The sequence below is a fragment of the Oncorhynchus nerka genome, linkage group LG4 (assembly GCF_034236695.1).
Source record: "Oncorhynchus nerka isolate Pitt River linkage group LG4, Oner_Uvic_2.0, whole genome shotgun sequence".
NCBI classification, from domain to species: domain Eukaryota; kingdom Metazoa; phylum Chordata; class Actinopteri; order Salmoniformes; family Salmonidae; genus Oncorhynchus; species Oncorhynchus nerka.
In genome coordinates, this window is record NC_088399.1 from 46,363,182 (window position 1) to 46,389,819 (window position 26,638).

A 26,638-nucleotide genomic window follows, 5' to 3' on the forward strand; every position below is an offset into this window, starting at 1 on the left:
CGGCTTCCCGAGAACCCCGCTTACCTCCTCCGGAGCGCTTCGCTGGAGATTCGGAAAACTGTTTGGCATTTCTCTCCCAGTGCTCCTTCATCTTCGAGCTGCAACCCTCTTCTTTTCTCTCGGACCGCTGGAAGTTAGTGTACCTTATAACGCTGATGTCCAGGAGGACTTCCACTACTCCCGTAGTATGGCAGACTATGCGGTCGATTTCCGGAAGGTGGCTGCCGAGAGTGCCTGGAACCCGGAATCCCTGCTCGAAGTGTTCCTTCATGGATTATCGGAGGGGGTGAAAGACGAGCTCGCAGCCCGGAAGCTGCCCATGGATCTCGACTCTCTCATCGCCTTGAACATACGGGAACTACAGGAACTTCGGAGGGAGAAAAGGTCTGTTCCCAGTCATACTCGCTCGTCCACTGATCCCACCTCACCTCCGAGGAATCCCAGAGGTCCCCGGCATCTACATTACCAAGAGAATCCGACATTACCCGTGTTCCCCCAGGTTTCACAGAGGTCTGCCGACTCGCCTCCTCCGGAGCCTGTGCAACTTGGCAGAGCTAGATTGTCTCATGCCGAACATTTACGCAGGCTAAACTCCAAGAGCGGTCTGTATTGTGGAACTACAGGACATTTCATTTCTACCTGTCCATTAAAAAGACCAGGCTTATCAGTAGGTACGAGTACACTGGTACGCTGGTGGGCCATATTCGTACCCCTCTCCATGCCATCCTGCTGTGGGGTAACCGGTCTAAATCTCTCCGGGTACTCATTGACTCTGGGCCCAAACATAGTTTTATGAACACTACCCTGGTGTCAGAGCTGGGAATCCCCACTCAAACCCTCTCCATTCCCATGCATGTCAGAGCACTGGATGAGCGCTCTATTGGCAGAGTTACCCACAATAAGATTCCTATCAACCTGCGAGTGTCAGGTAACCACAGTAAGTCTATGCAATTTCTGCTCATTGAATATTTTATTTATTTTATTTTACCTTTATTTAACTAGGCAAGTCAGTTAAGAACAAATTCTTATTTTCAATGACAAGGTACAAATCTGTCGTTCTGCCCCTGAACAGGCAGTTAACTCACTGTTCCTAGGCCGTCATTGAAAATAAGAATTTCTTCTTAACTGACTTGCCTGGTTTTGGGGTTTTCATGGCTCTGGAGGCACAATCCCTTTATTGACTGGTGTAACAGCCGTTGGTGGAAGGAGGTGAGGACCAAAGCGCAGCGTGGTACGTGTTCGTCATGTTTATTCGAAACTGAACACTAAAATTCAAAACAACAAAGAGACAACCGAAACAGCTCTGTCAGGTGCAACACACACTAAACAGTAATTAACTACCACAAAACCCATGTGGGCAAGAGCTACCTAAGTATGGTTCTCAATCAGAGACAACGATAGACCGCTGTCCCTGATTGAGAACCATACCCGGCCAAAAACAAAGAAATACAAAAACATAGAAAAAGGAACATAGAATGCCCACCCTAGTCACACCCTGGCCTAAGCAAAATAGACAATAACAGCCTCTCTATGGCCAGGGCGTGACAACTGGACTGTTGGTTCTATCAATGTTTGCAGTCCATTCAGCTACGCTCATTGTCTGGAGTCGGCACCGCATGCCCGGGACGTCTTGGGATAAGGCTTAGAGTACCAGGATCTCCAGGAGGTTTTCAACAAGACCAAGGCCACAGGGATTCCCCTGCCCTATAACTGCATTATTGACCTTCTCTCTGGATTTACACCACCTCGGGGGCGGCTTTATTCCCTGCGGGGTGTAGACCAAGGCGATGGAAAGGTACATTGATGACTCCCTGGCTGCAGGGTGTATCCATCCATCTGCTTCCCCCGCAAGCGAATCGACTACTGGGGCCTTAATGACATCACGGTTAAAAAACTTTACCCGCTTCCACTCATCTCCTCGTTTTTAAGCCTCTCCAGGGGGCTACGATCTTCTCGAAGTTGGATCTTCGGAACCCCTACCATCTGTTGCAGATACGGGAAGGAGACGAGTGGAAGGCAAACTTTAACACGGCTAGTGGGCACTACTAATACCTTGTGATGCCATTCAGACTGACCAATGCTACTGCAGTGTTCCAGACCCTGGTTAATGGGATTGCAGCCCTAAAAAGTTCTTAAGGCAAGGGCTGATTTCAAGGTTTTACTGCTAACCTACAAAGCATTACATGGGCTTGCTCTTACCTATCTTTTCGATTTGGTCCTGCCGTACATACCTACACGTACGCTACGGTCACAAGAAGCAGGCCTCCTAATTGTCCCTAGAATTTCTAAGCAAACAGCTGAAGGCAGGGCCTTCTCCTATAGAGCTCCATTGTTATTGAATGGTGTGCCTACCCATGTGAGAGACTCAGACTCGGTCTCAACCTTTAAGTCTTTACTGAAGACCCATCTCTTCAGTAGGTCATATGATTGAGTGTAGTCTGGCCCAGGAGTGTGAAGGTGAAAGGAAAGGCTCTGGAGCAACGAACCACCCTTGCTGTCTCTGTCTGGCCGGTTCCCCTCTCTCCACTGGGATTCTCTGCCTCTAACCCTATTACAGTTGCTGAGTCACTGGCTTACTGGTGCTCTTCCATGCCGTCCCTAGGAGGGGTGCGTCACTTGAGTGGGTTGAGTCACTGACGTGATCTTCCTGTCTGGGTTGGCGCCACCCCTTGGGTTGTGCCGTGGTGGAGATCTTTGTGGGCTATACTCGACCTTGTCTCAGGATGGTAAGTTGGTGGTTGAAGATATCCCTCTAGTGGTGTGGGGGCTGTGCTTTGGCAAAGTGGGTGGGGTTATATCCGGCCTGTTTGGCCCTGTCCGGGGGTATCATTGGATGGGGCCACAGTGTCTCCCAACCCCTCCTGTCTCAGCCTCCAGTATTTATGCTGCAGTAGTTTATGTGTCGGGGGGCTAGAGTCAGTATTTCTCCTGTCTTATCCTGTGTCCTGTGTGAATTGAAGTATGCTCTCTCTAATTCTCTTTTTCTCTCTTTCTTTCTTTCTCTCTCTCTGAGGACCTGAGCCCTAGGACCATGCCTCAGGACTACCTGGCATGATGACTCCTTGCTGTCCCCAGTCCACCTGGCCGTGCTGCTGCTCCAGTTTCAACTGTTCTGCCTGCGGCTATGGAACCCTGACCTGTTCACCGGATGTGCTACCTGTCCCAGACCTGCTGTTTTCAACTCTCTAGAGGCAGCAGGAGTGGTAGAGATACTCCCAATGATCAGCTATGAAAAGCCAACTGGCATTTACTCCTGAGGTGCTGACTTGTTGGACCCTCGACAACTACTGTGATTATTATTATTTGACCATGCTGGTCATTTATGAACATTTGAACATCTTGGCCATGTTCTGTTTTAATCTCCACAGCCAGAAGAGGACTGGCCACCCCTCATAGCCTGGTTCCTCTCTAGGTTTCTTCCTAGATTTTGGCCTTTCTATGGTGTTTTTCCTAGCCACTGTGCTTCTACGCCTGTATTGCTTGCTGTTTGGGGTTTTAGGATGGGTTTCTGAACAGCACTTTGATATATCAGCTGATTTAGGAAGTGCTATATAAATACATTTGATTTGATATCTTTCGCTCTGTGTTTTCTCTGACTTGAGGAGAACGGGAGCTATGGGTAGTACCAGGGTGTTAGTAGGTAACGTAAGCACCCAGATGAAATAAAATACATTTAATTAAATAAAACCCGAAGATGTTAATATCATTCAGCTACTGTAGCTGTCTACTTAATATCAACAGGCCGCACTAGTAGCACAACAATTAAAAATAGACACCAAATGTAAAGTTCCTGACGATCATAGCGATCTGACTCCCCCTTTCTGTTTGAACTTGAATATTCCTGTTCATGGGCTTGGGCCACTGACCCTTAACATGGTTGTTCTGTTCTGCATTGTGCACTATTCTAGTCATTTGAAATTCGATGGAATAACCATTTTAACTCCCCAACACATAGACAAGGCATGTGTAGGAAAGGCGTGCATATCCCAAATCTGAATAGGGCCAAACTGCATTACATTCAAACAAATACAAATGTATTAACAGGACATGATACAGCAACAAGATACAACGTGTATTATGCGGGCTACATTCACAAATGGGGGGAAGGTGTTTCCTTTTCAATGTATTATTGTACACATTTCATTACACGTACTGTATATACATACAGTATCTGCTAATTTGACAATGACAGTGAAACCATATCGAATGAGTTGACTTGATAGGCAGCGGTTGGTCTACCTGAGTGAAGGGTAACCCCCATTGCCTGAGGATATTGGGCTGGGGAGGAGGAACTTTCAGAGTTGCGCGATAGACTGCTCTTCATTCCGAACTCAGAAGCGTATGCGTCGACATCTCACGAATTGAGTTCTCACGGAGACTATTCTCTCCGGAGTGTGTCGTCTGGCAGTCCAATTTATTTATTTACAAAGGATATTTATTTAAAACAATTTAACCACGTCTGCAGCTAACGACACTGTGGATCTATGCAAATCGTAGGAATTGTAGGGCTTTTTTGAAGTTGAAGAGAGGAGGAATGTATCGTTTCTTTGTGAAACTAACGTTTCTTATTCCAGTCATCGTCATAACACAAGGTAAAGTGCCTGGAAAAAAAGCTACTGTAAAGTTATTTATCCTACGGATTTAAACAATTGGAGACTGAATGTTTTAATTCAAATCAATATTATTAAGTTGAGTTGAATGACTGTTACGTTGAGTTTGATTTTGTTGAGTGCTGCAAGATCACTATTCGTTCATTTCAGTAAATGAGGCTTTAATGTTTGGAAAATAGGCTACTGGTGCTCTGCCTCAGTCTACGGATGTGAAGTGATACTTAATCTGATATGATTTAGAAGTCTTGTTGGCTATTTGATTTGCTTTATTACGGATCTCTGATCTTCTGCGTCTTTCTCAGTGCGAACAAATCATGGGAACTCATCCCTCTGTGCCTTGGCACATCGGTCTTACACACTTCACAACTCAAAGTGATGACGATAACTTTAACTGTATAGACTAGTAGTAGACTAGTAGACTTCAGCATATTTGCAATGTAAAACGTTTAGCCCACTAAGCATGTAGGCTATTGTTGATGTGTGACCTTTGTTCATCTTCTTCTTCTTTTTTAAACGTGCACTTGATTTCGTCTCTTTGGGCTATATCTAGATTTAAAATGAGATCCATTTTGTTTTATTTCTCATGAAGTAGGCTATGGTTAGCCTAGCCCTGACTAAACTTGATTTCGTCTGTGGAGCGATAGTTTCGTGGTAGGCTATGTATGGAAGGCGTGTGTGCGGGGGGCGTTGGTGAGAGGGTGTTATTCTCTCTCTATGGGAGAGCGTGTCAGTCCCGTAGGAGGTGGGGGTTGCTGGCTTGTTTTATGGCTCGTGCGGGACTGTGATTTCTTTTGTTCACAAGTCTGAGCTCAGCAGCTGTTGCGCTTTCCGCGCAAAGTTAGCCCTGAGAGCTGTTAATGGGTACTATGGATCTCCAATGTCATCTGGGCTTGATGCGCCCAGACGGTAATACACTCGTGTCCCCCGGCGACTGGTTCGTGCATAAAACATTCTCCATTCAGGCTGCAAAAGGCTTTGATTTCCTCCTTAACTCGATTCAATGGCAAGAACGCGGGAAAATAACTGGGAAAATATGCATACTTTCTTTATGAAACACAATTTTCCACCACCATGCTAGAGTGGCTAATGCCTAGGAATGATAGTCACGGATGTTGCGTATCGCATTCAGTCAATCTGGTTGCAGCAGTCTGTTTACCCCTGGCTGATGCTGCGTTCAAAGCAACTGGGAACTCGGAAATGTACGCCACCCGACGAGAGAAACGAGTTCCGACTGGGAAAAATGTATTTGAACGCCACCAACAAAAAAACATGCCACCTGCTGGAGGGAGACAGACATGGCTTTGGCAATGTAAACATGTTTCCCATGCCTATAAAGCCCCTTAAATTGAATTGGCAGATTTTTGGATGAGTTTGGCCTCTCTCTTCCTCTTTGATGTGGGAGCAACATCAGGAAGTAGTATTAGCCCCCACCATGCATGCTGCTAGCCTCTACATTGTCCCCCAAAGCACAGCTTGCACACAATATGATTAGTTTCAAAGCACACATCTCAGTTGGCATTTAGCAAAAATGGTTATCGTGCAAGTGTTATTAATGTGAATTGGCTTTTAAAGTTCCACTTTCTGCAGCCTATGTCTTACGGTAAAATAACGTTTTTACAGTGGGCCTATTAATGACTGAATTGAATGTGTTTTTGTGTGAATGACTGTTTTTGTGAGAGTGTTATTGTTGCTCCTTTATAACAGATTTTTCTCTACAGGTCTAAGATGCTCTCTAACTACTGAATCATGTCTGAATGGAGGGAGGTGTGAGGCCTCCTCTGACAGAAATGGAGAATGCAGGTAAATAGTCCACCGTCCACATATTGACAACACTTTGCTGAATGGCTTTTCTTGTTTGATATCAACCTCAGAACCTTTCCCCCAATACCAGGCCAGTTATTACAACCGTGATCAGGATTTTGAGTTTGGGTGTTTCTAAGCACAGGAGTTCAAAGTTGGGTTAGGTTATTGGAACTCTGAAGTTATCCGTGGGTATTTTGTAAGGTGCATGGTGCAGTGTTAGGGGTATAGTAAGGTTTTGATAATAGTGTGTGGTACTAGACATATTAGAGTGTTCTTTGGTAGGCTATAGAGGCAAGAGGCCTTGTGTTTCCCCTCATTCCAGCCTTTGAGAGGCAACTCTGCTCAGCAACCAGAGGCCCTCAACTTTCCTCTGAGCAAGGTCCTTCCTGTAGCCGCAGAGCCCTGCGCGTCTGCACTCCAAAAGAAAAGACTGAAAGAGAAGTGACCCCCCCCCCCGCGCTTATGAATGCAGGACACTTCCCCGGCGGCGTGAGGGACGCGTCCCAGTCCTAAATCTTGTTTTTCTGCTCTTTCATGGGGCGACAGCTGGGGATCGACTGCCGCCCGGTGACCATTGTCCCTTAGTCAGAGCAATGCTGTGTGACTAATCAGAGTGGGGCTTCCCAAGAACGCTACAACTACTAACCCCCCCCCCCAAAAAATAACCGCCACAACACACCCTAAAACTCTTGCCGTACCCCGTTCGAGGGCTCTTCTCCTGATTTCTGAATAGGCATTCTTCCCCTTATGAACTCCAGTAGAGGGCCAGATGGCGCTGAAATGTAATTGGATTGGATGTTATTGGTGGAGTGAATTTAATTGGAGTAAACTGAAGAAATTTGAAAGCAAACAAGTGGGAGTGAGTGGAGCAGATGAGGGCTCTCTAGCCTGGGCCTGATGCTGGTGCAGGGATGGGCAGTATATGTTACAAAATATTGTGTATTTATATACTGAGTATTTTTACATTTGAATTTAAAGACCTTCTGTAAAAACAAATATACAAATGACCCGTGTTCATCCCTGAAAATATTTTTATCACCATAGTGCTGGTGGTCTCTGAAGGAGTTCAGTGGTGGGTGTGGCCTGATGGCATTTGGGGAAGGCCCCACTCTGGGGACAGGGAACCTATGCTAGCCCGTGGGCCACAACTCAATTACATCTGAGTTAGAAGTGCCTTTTGTTAAGTAAGTCAGGTGTTAAATTAGATTAAAAATGAGACTGGATTGCCAGCACAGGATAGGGGCATCTAGTGCCTCATCAGATAGAGATGCGGATGTCTCTGTCCACTCTCTCCTTAAGCTGCATTTACAAAGGCAGCCCAATTCTGATATTTTCAAACGACCAATTAGTGACAAAAAAATCCGAATTGGGCTGCCTGTCAAAACGCAGTCTTAGTCTTCCTCTTATTCATCATGTATCTCAATTTTCATCACCAAGCCAAAACAACCATCAATCATACTCGACATTTAGGTGTGCCAGTGTCAATATCCAGGGGTCAGAGTGGAGCGTCACTGGGAAGGATCTGGGAGGGTATTGATTATCACACGCACACATCTCGTTCCACCTCAAAAAACGAGGATTTCGACCCTCACCATTTCAGATTGTTCTGCATTCATTTATGTTAGAAACAGAAAAGATACGGATTCCTGCAAGGTTATTATTATTTATTTTTTTAATATAATTTGATATCTGAGAAGTTAAGCTAATTGATTGAATCCAAATTGGCTATTTTATTTATATTATTCAATAAATATATTACCTAACATCCGATTTGGAATAAACGTTTTTCAAACTATGACTTGGATATGAGGAATCCAAAGGAATGGTCAAAATTCACTGATGGACACCCTACGCCAATCCCACCCCAACAACAGGTATATAGTATCAGTCTGTTTAACAAGTAGTATGGAACTGCAGCTCGGAGTATTGTTTCTTCATTGCATGTAATGTATTCCCAGTGAATTTGGTGATGTTTTTTCACCATTTTCAGTGAATTTTGTTATTGAAGTTATTGGGCACTGCATCTGTGCTTGATGCATCACTACAGACACCCTGGTTTGAATCCAGGCTCTATCACAACTGGATGTGATTGGGAGTCCCATAGGGCGGAGCACAATTGGCCCAGCGTCGTCTGGGTTTGGCCCGGTGTAGGCCGTCATTGTAAGAATTTGTTCTTAACTGACTTGCCTAGTTAAATAAAGGTTCAATTTAAAATGTTTTTTTTTATGTCCCATCCTCATCCTGATATTACCAGATTGGGATGACTAGATGGTGCTGTTTATAATTTTTAACTACAGAAATGTTTTCAGAACAACATAGTGGGTTTTATGGTTTGCTGAAATGACATGGAATGACCCCCAACTGTTTATGTGGAATTACCTAAGGTAGCTAGATTGTCTTGGGAAAAGTGTGCCCAAGTTTCAGTGTGTGGTTTGATTGATGTGATGGTGCGGAGTTCCATCAGAGGAGGGTGGGTGTCAGCAGCAGAAATGTCAAAGAGCATTTAGCACATCATCTGATCACCCTTTTACTTATTTTGAGGAATTTACAAATGATTCAAGTCATTCTAGATGAGTGATCCAGAGATTGGGCCCATGACACAGATGGCAGTTATGGTGAGGTGGAGTTTGACTCAAATATACTGGGATAGATTTTAGTCATACTCTGTCAGAGACCTGACAGGTCAAAGGTTTAGAGAGTTAGAATGGACCATGATAGGGGCTTAGCCTGGTCCGGATATGCATACTTTAGTTCAGATAAATTAATAGAACATATTTCCATTCAAGTCAATGTTTTATGATGGACCAACTGGTGGCAAAATTCTATATAGCTTGGTTTAGTGGACCAAGCTAAAATGCATCTGGATCAAACTATTAGGGATTAGGTTTGGGTTTAGAACAGGACATGGTTTTACTGACTTGTTTATGCTGCTCCTTCCTGCAGGATTGCCTCACCTCCTCGAAAACAGGAAGTACTTTTTTGGGGGGGTGGGGGGGTCGCCCATGTATTCTGTCCTCCACCTCAGGTTCCAAGAATAGCTCACCTTAACGCTCACCTTATGGCTTCACATCCTTCCCTCCACTTGCATCGATATTAGTTTGGTCTGAATGAAGCACACCTGGTGCCTAATTTATAAAACTGTGCGGAGGATTCACATCAAAAGGTGGCGTACGGAAGGAACACAGACAGTGTTTATGCACAAAAATATTCTGATTCATAACACAGTGCGCACGCACGTCCCACGCCGGTTTCTCTTTATAAATCACATTCAACTTGAAATTTGGCACACGTGAGCGAGTGTCTTGTCCCACCTTTTTAAGGCTCATAATTGCCTATAAATAGTCCTCCTATAGGATTACTCCGTGCTCTCTGGCAAAGCTCAACTCCTAGTTGAGGCTTAAGGCCATATCAGGAGCCGGCCGGTGCGGCCCAGGATCAAGCGCCAAGCGTGTTGGCAGGTGTTGGGCTTTTATTGGCTTATAAGTCTCAAGGGCCAGCACTCCTTTCACGACCCGAACCATTCCCAAGTGCTGAATGTCCATTGGAGATTTACCCCGAGCTAGAGGTCTGGGCAGGACGGATTTCTTCATCCCGCCTGCACCCGCAGCTTTTCATACCTTCTGTCCGATGCCCACCCACTACCACAAGAACTGGTCCCAAACCCAATCGCAGTCACTAGTCAGCCATGGTCCCAGCAATTGTGTGCCCTATAAGCAATATCAAAATATGCACAAATAACCAAAGAAATAGGTTAAATTACCAGAGATTCTCACATGGCCCATTATATTAGGTTATTGCTGTGCTATATTAGCCAATAGGCTTGACGTAGTTTGAAGATGAGAGAGTGAAATCTTGCACTTTCTCTTGAGCTATTTTATAGCCTACCTTTTTGGAGTGGGGCGATTTTCAGACCGAGACAAATATAGGTGATCAATATGTATTTCTAGACAATTCATGTCCTAATCATATCGAGGAAGTTAATTTCCTTGGAAAGATAGCTGCCCCATGCTCTCCGTAATTTGAAAAAATACCACACGCAGCTATTCACTCACATGGCTACTAAATTTAAAGCAGCAAGAATGATGAGAGTGGACATTTGCACTTTCTCTTGACCTACATTTACATGTAGGATATAGCCTACCTTTTAGAAGGACGATTTGGCAGATGGAGACAAATAAATGTTAATCAATATTAAAGAAAATTAAAAGGAGGAACGCTCGCTCAAAATGGTAGCTTATTCTACGCCCCATCGTCAGTGATTGATCAACAGTACTACTCCCAGTAGCACATTTACTCAGTACTGGTGCCCGTCGTATATTGCCTCGTTATTGTTACTATTTTTCCTTTTCTTTAACAAATGTTTCTTACTTACTTTTTAAAAACTCTGCATTGTTGGTTAACTTCTTGCGTCGAGCCATCCCAGATCCGGTATCGTGACTACAGCCTCAAGCTCATTACCATAACGCAACGTTAACTATTCATGAAAATCGAAATGAAATTAATCTATTTGCTCTCAAGCTTAGCCTTTTGTTAACAACACTGTCATCTCAGATTTTCAAAAAATGCTTCTCAACCATTGCAAAACAAGCATTTGTGTAACAGTATTGATAGCTAACGTAGCATTTAGCGTTAGCATTCAGCAGGCAACATTTTCACAAAAACCAGAAAAGCATTCAAATAAAATCATTTACCTTTGAAGAACTTCGGATGTTTTCAATGAGGAGACTCTCAGATAGCAAATGTTCAGTTTTTCCTGAAAGATTATTTGTTTAGGACAAATCGCTCCGTTTTCTGCGTCACGTTTAGCTACGGAAAAAAACCTGTATCCAGGATTGTGTAAATCTATCCATAGCTCATTAGCATAACACAACGTTAACTATTCATGAAAATCGCAAATGAAATGAAATTAATCTATTTGCTCTCAAGCTTAGCCTTTTGTTAACAACACTGTCATCTCAGATTTTCAAAATATGCTTTTGAACCATAGCTAAACAAGCATTTGTGTAACAGTATTGATAGCCTAGCATAGTATTATGCCTCTCTTTCACCATGCAACATTTTCCACAAAAACCAGAAAAGAATTCAAATAAAATCATTTACCTTTGAAGAACTTCAGATGTTTTCAATGAGGAGACTCTGTTAGATAGCAAATGTTCCGTTTTTACAAAAAATATTATTTGTGTCGACTAATCGCTCCGTTTTGTTCATCACGTTTGGGTAAGAAAAAAATATATATATATATATATTAAGTCATTAAAACGCAAACTTTTTTCCAAATTAACTCCATAATATCGAAAGAAACATGGCAAACCGATGTTTAGAATCAATCCTCAAGGTGTTTTTCACATATCTATCGACGATAAAATCCATCGTGGCAGTTTACTTTCTCTTCTGAAGAAATGGAACGCGCATGGACCTACAGATTACGCACACAGGACACCGGGCGGGACACCAGGTAAATGTAGTCTCTTATGGTCAATCTTCCAATGATATGCCTACAAACACGTCACAATGCTGCAGAGCTGCAGACACCTCGGGGAATAGACAGAAAGCGCAGGCTCATTCCTGGCGCATTCACAGCCATATAAGGAGACATTGGAACACAGCGCCTTCAGAATCTGGGGCATTTTCTATATGAAACTTCATCTTAGTTTCGCCTGTAGCATTAGTTCTGGGGCACTCACAGATAATATCTTTGCAGTTTTGGAGACGTCAGAGTTTTGTCTTTCCAAGGCTGTCAATTCCATGCATAGTCGAGCATCTTTTCGTGACAAAATATTGCGCTTAAAACGGGCACGTCTTTTTATCCAATAATGACATAGCGCCCCCATAGGTTGAAGAGGTTAAGGGCTCGAATGTAAGCATTACACCTGTTGTATTCGGCGCATGTTTTTTTATTTTACCAGGTAAGTTGACTGAACGCGTTCTCTTTTATTTACCTTTATTTAACTAGGCAAGAACAAATTCTTATTTACAATGATGGCCTAGGAACATTGGGTTAACTGCCTTGTTCAGGGGCAGAACGACTGAGTTTTACCTTGTTAGCTCAGGGATTCAAACTAGCAACCTTTCGGTTACTGGCCCAACGCTCTTACCACTAGGCTACCTACCGCCCCATTTACAGCAACAACCGGGGGAATATAGGGGGGAGGAATGTGCCAATTGTAAGCTGGGGATGAATAAGTGACCACATGAGGGCCAGATTGGGAATTTAGCCAGGACATCAGGGTTTACACCCCTACGATAAGTGCCATGGGATCTTTAGTGAACACAGAGTCAGGACACCTGTTTAACACCCTACACAGGGCAATGTTATGTCCCCAATCACTGCCCTGGGGTATTTTTTTAGACCAGAGGAAGGGTGCCTCTTACTGGCCCTTTAACACCACTTCCAGCAGCATCTGGTCTCCCATCCAGGGACCAACCAGGACCAACTCTGCTTAGCTTTAGAAGCAAGCCAGCAGTGGGATGCAGGGTGGCATGCTGCTGGTAAATGTGACAAATAAAATGTTATGTGAATACTAACATAATGCTGAAAGGGCGAAAAAATATGAGCAGAGGGTTAATTAAGTAAGAAAGTGGGTGGTGGTGTGGGGAGAGGTAAAGGACGGAGTTTACCTGAGCAGTGGCAACAAACAGCAGGAAGGTAAAAGCCACAAGTGTCACACTTCTTCATGCACGGACATGTACTTTTTATTTATTTTATTTAACTAGGCATACACACCAGAATGTTTTTTTATCCGCGCTACAGACTGCTATATCGGCTCGATAATAAAGGACTAGTAAAGGCCCAGTGCACTACGTTGTGTAAAGGTGGGAGTTGGGGGCTGTTTTTGTGTAGGAGGCTAAAGTCACTCTCAGTGGCAGATGGCAGATCAGGCCCCATAGGGGGAGGGGAGGAGAGGGGGCTGGCCCAAAGTCACAAATGTGTTTGGGGTCAGGGGTCAGGGAAGCATCTGCTCTGGCCCTGAGGGGACATTGCATTGCTGGGAGAGACCTGTTGCTGGGGTCTGTTGCTGAGGCCTGATGGTTTTACAGCGTGGGGGGGACTGACTTTAGGACAAAGAAGATCCATTACAGTGAGGGGATGGGGAACACGCATAGGCAGACACGCGCACACACAGACTCCACCTCTGTCTTTCTCTTTCTTTGTCTATTTTGCACAAACACAACTCTCTCCAAACATATAGTAGCAATTGTAGTGTGAACAAGCCCCTGACACAACCAAAAAAGTTGTCCTGCATGACGTATTGAGTTTTTTTTGTTTACTTATCATGTTACCTCATCCCCATATTATTATTTTTTTGCTCCTTTGCACCCCAGTATCTCTGCTTGCACATCATCATCTGCACATCTATCACTCCAGTGTTAATGCTAAATTGTACTTATTTTGCCACTATGGCCTATTTATTGCCTTTACCTCCCTAATCTTACTACATTTGCACACACTGTATATATGTTTTTTCTATTATGTTGTTGATTGTAAAAAAAAAAAAATCCCATGTGTAACTGTTTGTGTCGCACTGCTTTGCTTTATCTTGGCCAGGTCGCAGTTGTAAATGAGAACTTGTTCTCAACTGGCCTACCTGGTTAAATAAAGGTGAAAAAAAAGAATAATAAATAAAAAGCAGTGGAAACTGAAGTCTGCATGGGAGGCAAAGAAAGACTTTTGCCAATTGCCTCTGGCTGGACCCCTGGGAAGGGTAGAGCGGTTGGCCTCACCTCCGGTCCTCATAGTCTCGTAGTGAGTCAACCACAGAGTCTCCCAACAGGCACGCGTGAGGTCTGAGACGAGCTCTGTAAAAATTACACATATAGGAGAGCTGTAAGAAGGTTCAGAGAGTCATTGCTCTCAGCCCTGTTTTTTAATGTATATATGTAACTGTTATTTAACTAGGCAAGTCAGTTATGAACAAATTCTTATTTATAATGACGGCCTACCGGGGAACAGTGGGTTAACTGCCTTGTTCAGAATGACAGCTGACCTTGTCAGCTCGGGTATTCAATTACTGGCACAACGCTCTAACCACTAGGCAACCTGCCGCCCCATATGAATTGACAAAGCTATCAATCATGTTACACCATCTATTCCTATGTGAAGACTCAATAGCGCATTGAATCCAAATGAAGTTGGTTAAGATGGCGTCGCATGGAAACATAACATGTGCAGTTGGAGGTACTCCAGGGTTTGACGTTGCAGGCTAGCTCAGTGCTGCCCCCTACTCCAGGGTTTGACGTTGCAGGCTAGCTCAGTGCTGCCCCCTCTCATTGAGTAACTCCAGTTGAAGGCATAATGGGGTACTGCAGGCTGCTATTAGCAACTAAATTATTCTTAACGTCTTCTGTGTGCGATTTTTAAAACAATCTGTTCAATGATATATCTGGTGTATTACAAGCAATCATTGGTCCCATGATTGTCTTTTTGTTTTTTACACGAAGATTCATCACGTAAGATTGCCATTTTTCCATTCACTATAATGGTGGATGCTGTTTTCTGCTAACAATGCCAACAGTACCGCGGTTGGCCTTGAATTTCCGTGGCTTAAATGAGAGGGGCAGTCGTTCTCCCCTGGCTGTGAGAGAGCTCATGGGTCATCACTTTCATGGCAGTAAAGCTTATTTTGAATTTGAGGGAGAGAGGGGATTCACAAGTGAGAGTATTTTGAGAAAGTAAGCGGTACTGTTGCATGGTGTACCTAAACTTCAGTACTTTTGATACTATAACACAAAATGCTCAGGTATTCGAATTTGTTACTTTCTGTTCTATAAAAAATTTGTCGCACATTTTGGAAATCACCAAAATGTATTGAACTTATTTGAAAATGTAATTAATTTTCCCAAGCTTATCATAAGACATGAACAGATTGCATCAATGATTCCTATTCCCTGCTTCTTTCTGATGCGGTAATGGCACGGGAATGCCCCTGACTGTGTGTCTACAACTTTGTGTAGCTGTTAGCGATGCTAATGATAACCGTCTTAATGTAGTTGGATAGGCTAATCAAACAACCGTGCTAGCTGCATGCATACTTGAATTAAAGGGTAAACCACACAAAAAAAACTGGGGAAAATCTGTCCTTTTCATGTTTTTTTTATGTGGTATTGTTTTGGTATTGAGTATCATGATACTAAACCTGGTATTGGTATCAAAGTGAAAATTCTGTTAATGTGACAATACTAGGTGAAAGGGTGACTCCGGTTAAGGTCTCATGTTTTTTTGTAGCAACACGCACCTTTCGGTAACATGATACCCCCGCCGTTGCATGTGTTCCTAGACCCCTGAATAGAAATGTCCTTTTTGCCTTCCCATTTGTGGTAAAAGCAAAGAAGAATCATGTGGAAAACATCACCACTGTTAGCTCATTTCAAAGAAAAACAATTGCATATTTGAGTAATAGCTACATGTAATGAAAGTTTAAGTTCGTTTTACAATACGTTTTTTTTGTGCCTGGCAGTTGGCTGCAGGCTACTCCTCTAGCAGCGTGCTAGCTAGCTGGCTAAAAACAGCACGCAAGCTCGCCTTTTAGCTTCCCACGTGAAATAATCAGATTTTATCATTAAATAATATGCCATGGCAAAAATGATTATACTTACCAGTGTAACCTACAACATTATCCCAGTTTTCATATAAGCTAAACATAGAATGTCATCATGTTTGGACACAGAGAAAAGCACATGGCTAGTAGCTGTTTTTACCATTTGAAAATAGCCTGGAATCATGTAGTTATACTTCTAAACAAAATACATTTTTGGGGTGAATTGTAATAATGTTGTTTGGCTTATTATTTGAGCAGTCCCAGAGATCATATTTGGTTATTAATACATATCCTATAAAGATCAGATCAAGGAACCAAGCGAGTTTGGTGGTAAAATACAGCTTAATTGCCTACACAACACTGCCCCCACGGTTGTGCAAGGAATTATATGTTGCTTTTGTGCATACTGCAAGTAGACCTCCTTTCATGACAAAATGCATCCACTATCTAGAGGACAGCATCCCCCTCTAGAGGACAGAGAGGAGGGGAGAGGGGGAGGAGGTGTGCCTAACAGCTGCCTTCATTAACATGCGCACCTGCTCCCTGTGTAGATTCTACAAGGCCAACAGATGCCCTCTCTAACATGCATAGACACACTTACACTCTCTCTAGCTCTCTCCCTCTCACACACACACAGATTCTCTAGATCTCTTAGTATAAACGTTAGATTATTACAGTGATGCCTAGTCAGACTAGTTTTCCCCTGCCAACCACATCTGCTGCCATGGTTTGGATGGGGGTGAGGGTCTTTCTGGGAATAAAGAGGGTGTCTCATGATGTGGTGTGTGTGTGTGTGGGGGGGGGGGGGGGGTGGACTAGGAGACTGTTGCTGTGTGTCTGTGGTGGGAGTGTGGAGGGGCACAGAGGGGCTTAGTAGCCTTAATGTGGTGCTCCGTATCTGGGCAGCTGGGCCGATCAGGGCCCCTTGATCTCTAGGGTCATGACGGGATGAGGGTGGACAGCCTGGGTTAGAAAAGGTAGCTGGAAACGGGCACAGCGAGGCTGTCCCCAAATCCTGTTTTTGGTGGCGTCTGTTGTCCCAGCAGAGTGTGTTTTCGAAGTTCTGAGGGACATTTAATCCAGGAAGACACACTAGGAAAACAGCCCACCCTGGCCTGGCTCTCGCTCCATCCCTCCCTCCCTTGCAGGGCTCCGGTGGGCCTCTGCTGAGCGGGAAACTGATAGGGCCACTATCCACACCCATCCTCTTGCTTCCCTCCACTCCTGGCTCGTTAGTATCATGTGTTGATATAGCGTTTGGGGAGATACAATTCTATTGTACTGCATGAGAAACTGCAATGGAATTCCACCATATTCTATCCTCATTCTCTACATAAAAGAAGTGGTGCCTCTGCTTTTATACCATTTGTGACTGCTTTAGACAGTTTTAGACTGCTGTCCACTTGTTTCGACCACCTCTGTCACTGGTCTCCTTTCTCTCCAGGTGTACAAGTGACTATGTGGGTAGCCGCTGCCAGTACTCCAACCCATGCAACCCCTCGCCATGCCGCAACGGAGGCGAGTGCCGCGCCGTATCCCACGGCAACACTTTTGAGTTCCACTGCAAATGTCGACTGGGCTTCTCCGACCAGCTGTGCCTGACACCTACCAACCATGCCTGCATGAGTTCGCCATGTCGCAATGGAGGGACTTGTGACCTGATCACGCTCTCCGACTACCGCTGCCGCTGCCCGCCCGGATGGTCAGGTATGATATTAAGATGTATATTTTTAAGGTAATTTCTGATTTTAGTGAACAGATACTGGGAGATGGTGACAGTAGGGAAAGATAGAGACACTATATATACAAAAGTATATGGCTATTTCAGCCACCGCTGTTGCTGACGGGTGTATAACATCGTGCACATTCGTGCAATCTCCACAGACAAACATTGGCAGTAGACTGGCCTTACTAAAGGGCTTAGTGGCTTTCAACGTGGCACCATAATAGGATGACACATTTCCAACATATCAGTTCGTCAAATTTCTGCCCTGCTCGAGCTGCCCCAGTCAACTGTAAATGCTATTATTGTGAAGTGGAAACGTCTAGCAGAAACAACGGCTCAGCCGCAAAGTGGTAGGCCACACAGCTCACAGAACGGGACTGCTGAGTGCTGAAGCGCGTAAAAATCGTCTGTCCTCGGTTGCAACACTCACTACCGAGTTCCAAACTGCCTCTGGAAGCAACGTCAGCACAAGAACTGTTCGTCGGGAAAGTCATAAAATGGGTTTCAATGGCCGAGCAGCCGCACACAAGCCTAAGATCCCCATGCGCAATGCCAAGCATCAGCTGGAGTGTTGTAAAGCTTGCCGCCATTGGACTCTGGAGCAGTAGAAACACGTTCTCTGGAGTGATGAAACACGCTTCACCATCTGGCAGTCTGACGGACAAATGTGGGTTTGGCAGATTCCAGGAAAACGCTACCTTCCCGACTGCGTAGTGCCAACTGTAAAGTTTGGTAGAGGAAGATTAATGGTCTGGGGCTCTTTTTCATGCCTTTGGCTAGGCCCCTTAGTTCCAGTGAAGGGAAATCTTAACGCCACAGCATACAATGACATTCTTGACGATTCTGTGCTTCAACCTTTTTTTTTTGGCAACATTTTCGGGAAGGCCCCCCTCCTGTTACAGCATGACAATTCCCCCGTGCGCAAAGCGAGATCCATACAGAAATGGTTTGTCGAGATCCGTGTGGAAGAACTTGACTGGCCTGCATAGAGCCCTGACCCCAACCCCATCGAACACCTTTGGGATGAATTGGAACGCCGACTGCGAGCCAGGCCTAATCGCCCAACATGAATGCCTGACCTCACTAATGCTCTTGTGGCTGAATGGAAGCAAGTCCCCGCAGCCATGTTCCAACATCTAGTGGAAAGCCTTCCCAGAAGAGTGAAGGTTGTTATAGCAGCAATGTTCCAACATCTATAGTTTTGGCAAGTCGGTTAGGACATCTACTTTGTGCATGACACAAGTCATTTTTCCAATAATTGTTTACAGACCGATTATTTCACTTATAATTCACTGTATCACAATTCCAGTTGTTCAGAAGTTTACATACACTAAGTTGACTGTGTTAAACAGCTTGGAAAATTCCAGAAAATGATGTCATGGCTTCAGAAGCTTCTGATAGGCTAATTGACATCATTAGAGTCAATCGGAGGTTTACCTGGGGATGTAGGCCTGCCTTCAAACTCAGTGCCTCTTTGCTTGACATCATTGGAAAATCAAAAGAAATCAGCCAAGAACTCAGAAGAATTGTAGACCTTCACAAGTCTGGTTCATCCTTGGGAGCAATTTCCAAACCCTGAAGGTACCATGTTCATCTGTACAAACAATGGTACGCAAGTATAAACACCATGGGAACACGCAGCCGTCATACCGCTCAGGAAGAAGATGCGTTCTGTCTCATAGAGATGAACGTACTTTGGTGCGAAAAGTGCAAATCAATTCCAGAACAACAGCAAAGGAACTTGTGAAGACGCTGGAGGAAACCGGTACAAAAGTATCTATGTCCACAGTAAAAATTTGTCCTATATCGACATAACCTGAAAGGCCGCTCAACAAGGAAGAAGTCACTGCTCCAAAATCGCCATTAAAAAAAGCCAGACTACGGTTTGCAACTGCACATGGGGACAAAGATCGTACTTTTTGGAGAAATGTCCCCTTGTCTGATGAAACAAAAATAGTAACAACTTTTTGGCCATCGTTATGTTTGGAGGAAAAAGGGTGTCATGTTGTGGGGGTGCTTTGCTGCAGGAGGGACTGGTGCACTTCACAAAATAGATGGCTCATGAGGAGGTAAAATGATGTGGATATATTGAAGCAACATCTCAAGACATCAGTTAAAGTTTGGTCGCAAATGGTCTTCCAAATGGACAAGCATACTTCCAAAGTTGTGGCAAAATGGCTTTACGACAACAAAGTCAAGGTATTGGAGTAGCCATCTCAAAGACCTGACCTCAACCCTATAGAAAATATGTGGGCAGAACTGAAAAAGCGTGTGCGAGCAAGGAGGCCTACAAACCTGCCTCAGTTACACCAGCTCTGTCAGGAGGAATGGGCCAATATTCACCCAACTTATTGTGAGAAGCTTGTGGAAGGCTACCCGAAATGTTTGACCCAAGTTAAACAATTTAAAGGCATTGCTACCAAATACTAATTGGGTGTATGTCAACTTCTGAACCACTGGGAATGTGATGAAAGAAATAAAAGCTGAAATAAATAATTTTCTCTACTATCTGACATTTCACATTCTTAAAATAGTGGTGATCCTAACTGACCTAAGACAGGGACTTTTTACTAGGATTAAATGTCAGGAATTGTGAAAAACTCTGTTTAAATGTATTTGGCTAAGGTGTATGTAAACCTCCGACTTCAACTGTATATATTTACAGGCCCATTTAATTTTGTTTGGCTTGCCATTCCAAATAAAATAAAATAAATTGCTCATATAATCAAAAAACAAGTCGCTAGGTGTGTAGGCAAGGCCATAAGCAAGTAGGTGAACTAGGATATGACTAAGGAGTTCATCAGGGTGATCACGTAGACAAGTATTTTCCATTCCATGGTATCAAGATCTTATCTATTTAACTTTCTATTAAAATGTATTTTATTGAGATCATTTGTTTATTTTTGGCATTTGAACACAAAATATTATTGGTAAACTACACGGTAATATAAAAGTTATATATTTTAGTGATCCAATACGTGATAATAATAATATAGTACACAATATATATCTAGATCCTCTAAGGCTGTGGACGGATCCAAATTGTGGATACATTCTTTTTTTTAAGAATCAGCCTACAATGACACATTTTTGTTTTTAAGCCCTGGATTTCTAGCTCCTTGATATTATTGTTGGATCTGATTTGAATAGCTGACATTTCGATTGTCAAACAAATAGATATGCCGATAGTGGACAACCTTGTTTTAATACTTTCTGAGAAGTAGCCATTATTTACTATTTTACACCTAGGTTACTATACATAACTTTAACCCATTGAAATATTCCAGGCATTTATATATAAATTCCAGTCGTACTTTGTCAAAAGCCTTTTCAAAATTTTTCATAGTGTTCTATTGTTTCCAGTACTTGTCTTATATTATCTCCAATGTATCGTCCATGTAAAAAACCTGTCTGATTAGGATGAATAATATCCGACAAAACCTTATTTATTCTATGCGCTATGCATTTTGCTAGAATTTTTGCATTTTACGGACTGGATCTTTATATTTAACACTTGGGCCCTGTTTCAGTAATAATGAAATCAGATTTTCTTGTTGACTGTCTGATAATCTACCATTTTTATAGGACTGGTTAAACCATGCTCATAGCGGTGTCTGAGTACATCAAAAAAGGTTTGGTATACCTCAACTGCCTAGAAGACCAGCATCCCGGAGTCTGCTCTTCACTGTTGATGATGAGACTGGTGTTTTTGCGGGTACTATTTAATGAAGCTGCCAGTTGAGGACTTGTGAGGCGTCTGTTTCTCAAACTAAACACTCTGTTTATAGTCCAATAATATATTTAAAACCATCCATCTACCTTGTGGATCTGTTTGAACAATTTGCACAGTCGGATCAAAATTATTGTTCATTAATATCATCACCCCTTTTGAGTTTCTTTTCCCATGGGAGATGTATATTTAGCCCCCCCCCGTCCCCCCGTCCCTTTTCCACACAATTTCCTCTACATTTGTTGAATGAGTTTCCTGTAAACAAAATATATGATATTCATTCTCTTTAAGCTAGGTAATGATAATATTTTCTTATTTTCTGCTAAGCCATTACAATTATAAATGGCAATACTTATTTCACCATTTACCATAATGAGATAAATTTAATTTAAACTTGTATCATAATATATGTTTCTAAACTTACCATTAAGAAGTACCATAATGATTGAGTGTCCATATAGCTGTACCATGATATTTGCACTGCTACTAGGTAAACCTTGAATTGTTGATCTATGGGTCTTTAGCTAAGTCCAGCTAACTTTTGGATATGCTGATCATCATTACTTTTATGTCAGTTATATTATTTGTCCTACCTCTCTTATTACGAGATGGAGTCCAGACAGGCTATTTTAGGAAACATTAGATTAGGCCTATAGTGTAATTCACCATATCAAATGAATTGACAAGGAAAGTTTGAAGGGGGAAGAGAAGAGAGAGACCCCTATAGTATTACTAGTGATGTCATGATTATCCCAGCATGTGCCTTATTCCAGAGGAAGATTGGCATTGGATTAGTTTTTCCCTAAATGCCTCATGTAATTCTTTATTTTTTAAATTCAGTTGAATATTTTTATTTATTTATTTTATTTATCTGTTCTTTTACCAGGTAAATTGACTCATTTACAGCAATGACCTGGGGAATAGTTACAGTGGAGAGGGGGGGGGGATGAATGAGCCAATTGTAAACTGGGGATTATTAGGTGACTGTGATGGTTTGAGGGCCAGATTGGGAATTTAGCCAGGACACTGGGGTTAACACCCCTACTCTTGCAATAAGTGCCATGTAATCTTTAATGACCTCAGAGTCAGGACACCTGTTTTAAAATCCTTTCTGAAAGACGGCACACAGGGCAGTGTCCCCAATCACTGCCTTGGGGCATTGGGATATTTTTTAGACCAGAGGAAAGAGTGCCTCCTACTGGCCCTCCAACACCACTTCCAGCAGCATCTGGTCTCCCATCCAGGGACTGACCAGGACCAACCCTGCTTAGCTTCAGAAGCAAGCCAGCAGTGGTATGCAGGGTGGTATGCTGCTGGCTCTATGCCGGAAGCCTGATGGTTTTTATTCTAGGTGTAAGGATATTTCAACATCATGTCTAAATGATAAAAGGCATGATCCCTCATGCTTGGCTGCCTAGGTATAGGTGTCCCCATAGGGTTAGTATTTAAATTGCAATATTTTGCCTACATCAACAGCCACTGTCAGCCAGTTTCATTAAATAGACCTAGGCACTATGCTTTTTTTATTGCACATTTAATTAAACTGACGATTTGGAGATGTTCAACTTCAATTAATTGGCACAAATAAATCGGACAAATAAAAAAAAAATCTCTGGCTTGCATAACACAGATGTTGCCTAAATTGTGGTAGGCTAGGTCTAATATATAGGCTAGCATAGTCCAGCCTATTAATTAACTTCTAATTTACACATATCTGTCTTCACTATTCCCTTCTTGCGCAATTCATGCATCTCCACTGGCCTCCACTGGCCATCTATCTTCCATCCTCTCTCTCTTCCATCCTCTCGCTCTTGCTGGATCGAATCCCTGAGCTGAAAAGGTAAAAATGTGTCATTCTGCCCTTGAGCAAGGCAGTTAACCCACTGTTTCCCGGGCCCTGAAGACGTGGATGTCGATTAAGGCAGCACCCCGCACCTCTGATTCAGAGAAGAAACATTTCAGTTGAATGCATTCTGTTGTTCAATTTACTAGGTATCCCCTTTCCCTTTCATTTCCCTCTTTATACCTCTCTCTTCCATCCTCTCTTCCTCTCTCTATTCCCCTATCTCTTCTTCCTCTCTCTTCTATCCTCTTATAGCTATTGAACCAGTAGCCTAGCCCAATTCGTGTCCCAAAAGTAGCAATATAGTTTGGTCACTTATTTTGCGCAAATACATTTATTTGAGGAAAGAGGCACCTTGCTCTTGCTTGCTGGATATAAAATAGGCTACTGCTTTCACAATGAACTGGCAGGGAAGTTTGAATGGCAAGAGCTTCTCTGGTGTGATGTGATCACATTGGCTGGTGGTAAAAATGCAGTAAACGGGTATCTTCTGTTCTCAACACGCCACACATGCACACATGTATTTTGTCAGCATGCCCAATGTTACAATGTTTCTAATCAAATGTATAAATTAAGTTTACGTTTTCCTCTCAATTGAATTTGCATAAATATTGTGATTGGATGATAGCTGTGAGGGTTATTGAATCAGGATCAAATCCTCTGATCTCCTCGAGCTCATTAATGATACAATGTTCATATTTGAAGATTGCCAAAAGGCCAGTCTCTTTGGGAAATGATAGGAGTGGAATGTAGTAGCTGAACAGAGACTGCAACCAGGCTAATGGGATACCAAGAAAATAACGTTTATTTTTTCCTTAAATGTGTTCAAAAGCCAATCAACTATCCTGCACCATTCCCAGGGGGTTGTGGGAAGGTTGTATGCAAAATAACCATCGGACAACCATGCTATCACCAAGCTCTAACATACGGTTTTCAGAACATTATGTGCTAGCTGCGTATGGCCTAAATGAAGTGACCAAATGAAATACTGTTCATGCAGGTATGTTTGATGTTATTTCATTTGTTTTTCTTTGTTGTCATCCTATCCTCCTCCTCTAGGGAAGACATGCCAGATTGCCAACCCCTGTGCATCCAACCCCTGTGCCAACGGTGGACAATGCTCACCCTTTGAGTCCCACTACATCTGCGCATGCCTGCCCGCCTTTCATGGCCAGACCTGCAAGCTGGACGTCAATGAGTGTGCCCAGATGTCGTCACCCTGTCGCAACGGGGGCATGTGTGTGAATGAGGTGGGCTCCTACCACTGCCGCTGCCCCCAGGAGTACACGGGTGCCAACTGCGAGACCCCCTACATGCCCTGCAACCCCTCTCCCTGCCACAGTGGGGGCACTTGCGTGCAGAAGGGGGACACCACCTATGACTGCAGCTGCCTGCCAGGTAACCCTTCACCCCTTTGCTCAAATCTATTAAAATACTTAATCTGTGCCTGTTTGAGCCTGCCTGGCATTGACTTTTCAATCATTTGTGTTTACCAAAGAGGTACTGTAAGGAATTGATTAATAGAGAGCTGTTGTAGCTTGGATGTGATTGGTGGATATAGGGCATTGCTAGTCTCTGGTTTCTGCTGGCAGGATATTATTGCGAAGACGTTTCCCAGCTAACACATTTAGTTCCTTGGAAGTTGTGGGAACGTACGTTTTTGGTTTCCCATTGGTTCCGGGAACGAAACCATGAGTTTCATGACCTGTAAAACTGAACTTTTTTAAATGTTCTGTAAACGGAAGGGAAAAATGTTCCTGTTCTGGGAACGTAAATTTATAGATTGCTGGGAGGTTCTGAAAACATGCCTTTAAACCTCTTAGGGATAGTGAGACGCTAGCGTCTCAAGTGGCCAATAGCCTCGGGAAATGCATAGCGCCAAAGAATTAGCATAGCCGGCGCTACACAAAACGCTGAAATAAAATATAAAACATGCATTACCTTTGACGGGTTTCTTTGTTGGCACTCCAATATGTCCCATAAACATCACAATTGGTCCTTTTTTTTCGATTAATTCCATCCATGTATACCCAAAATATCCATTTATAAATCAGGTTTGATCCGGAAAAAAACAGCCTTCCAAAACACAACGTCACTACAAAACATTTCAAAAGTTGCCTATAAACTTTGCCAAAATATTTCAAACTACTTTTGTAATACAACTTTAGGTATTTTTAAACGTTAATAATCGATCAAATTGTAGACTCAGCAATCTGTATTCGATAGAGAAAGTAAACAAAACATGCACCATTTTCCCTCTTGCGTAACTATCAACAGTGTAACGTTGTTCCAGGATGTGCCTCTTCTTCGTTTCACCAATGATTAACTTCAACCTAATTCCAAAGACTGGTGACATCCTGTGGAAGGCGTAGGAACTCTAAAATGGGCGCTATCTAATTTCCCTTGGCAAAGACAACTGAGGGAACTGTCAGAGGGAAGAAAAAACAATTCTGAACAGTTTTTTTCCTTGGGGTTTTGCCTGCTACATAAGTTCTGTTATAGTCACAGACATGATTGAACCAACTTTTAGAAACTTCAGAGTGTTTTCTATCCACACCTACTAATCATATGCATATAATATATTCCTGGCATGAGTAGCAGGAAGTTGAAATTGTGCACGCTATTTATCCAAAAGTGGAAATGCTGCCCCCTATCTCTAAGAAGTTCAATAGAACCATGAGGAAACCTGTAGGAAACGTTATGGGTAACTACTGAAATTCCCACAGAAGAACGTTGTTTCTTAATGTTCTCTGAAATATTTTAGAACATTCTCAAAGTCAAAACAGTTGGAGAACTTTCCATGAATATTACCAAAATTTAAATGAAATGTAACCATGTTTGAACATTTACGAAAGTAATGAATTACAGAGAAAATATATATATATTTTTGTCAAGTTCCTTAAATTTGCTGAGAATGTTCTAAGGCCAAGCAACTATCCTGCACCATTCCCAGAAAGTTATGCAAAGGTTGTGTGCAAAATAATCATAGGACAAGCATGCTCTCACCAAGCTCTAAGAAACATAGGGTTCAATGTACGCTATGTGCTAGCTGGGTTCCCCCTGATAACTACTCACACACACACACAAACACATCAAACAGGTTTTCTGTTTCCAAAAGGTTTGACAAGCCAATTGGGATTCCCCCTTGGTGGGAGAACTACAGTTGTAGAGCTATTGTGTAAGATAGTGATTAATGGTGGTTAGGGATGTTATGGTGAAAGTATTACCTCTATATCGGCGGTCACGAGTCATGACCGCAATCAAATTCCACCTGACCGTTTAGTCACAGTAACTAGGCTTCTCCAAAACTTCGCTCTGATGCTACTGGTGGTCATTACTAGCCTACTAGTGCTTGCTAACTGCCAGTTGCTAATTGCCTGGTACTCCGGG

At 43.0% G+C, this 26,638-nt stretch overlaps 1 protein-coding gene across 1 annotated transcript in view; it reads left to right on the top strand.

Moving 5' to 3' along the window:
* Positions 1–4,328: 4,328 nt before the first annotated feature.
* The window catches only part of LOC115128123 (neurogenic locus notch homolog protein 1-like), a 64,446-nt gene continuing 42,136 nt past the window's right edge, over positions 4,329–26,638 (top strand). Inside the window, exons 1-4 of the mRNA XM_029657730.2 lie at positions 4,329–4,592; positions 6,329–6,410; positions 17,394–17,656; positions 24,308–24,646. Of these exons, the coding sequence (XP_029513590.1) occupies positions 4,535–4,592; positions 6,329–6,410; positions 17,394–17,656; positions 24,308–24,646 (742 nt within the window). The 5' untranslated portion in view covers positions 4,329–4,534. The remainder of the gene's footprint in view (positions 4,593–6,328; positions 6,411–17,393; positions 17,657–24,307; positions 24,647–26,638) is intronic.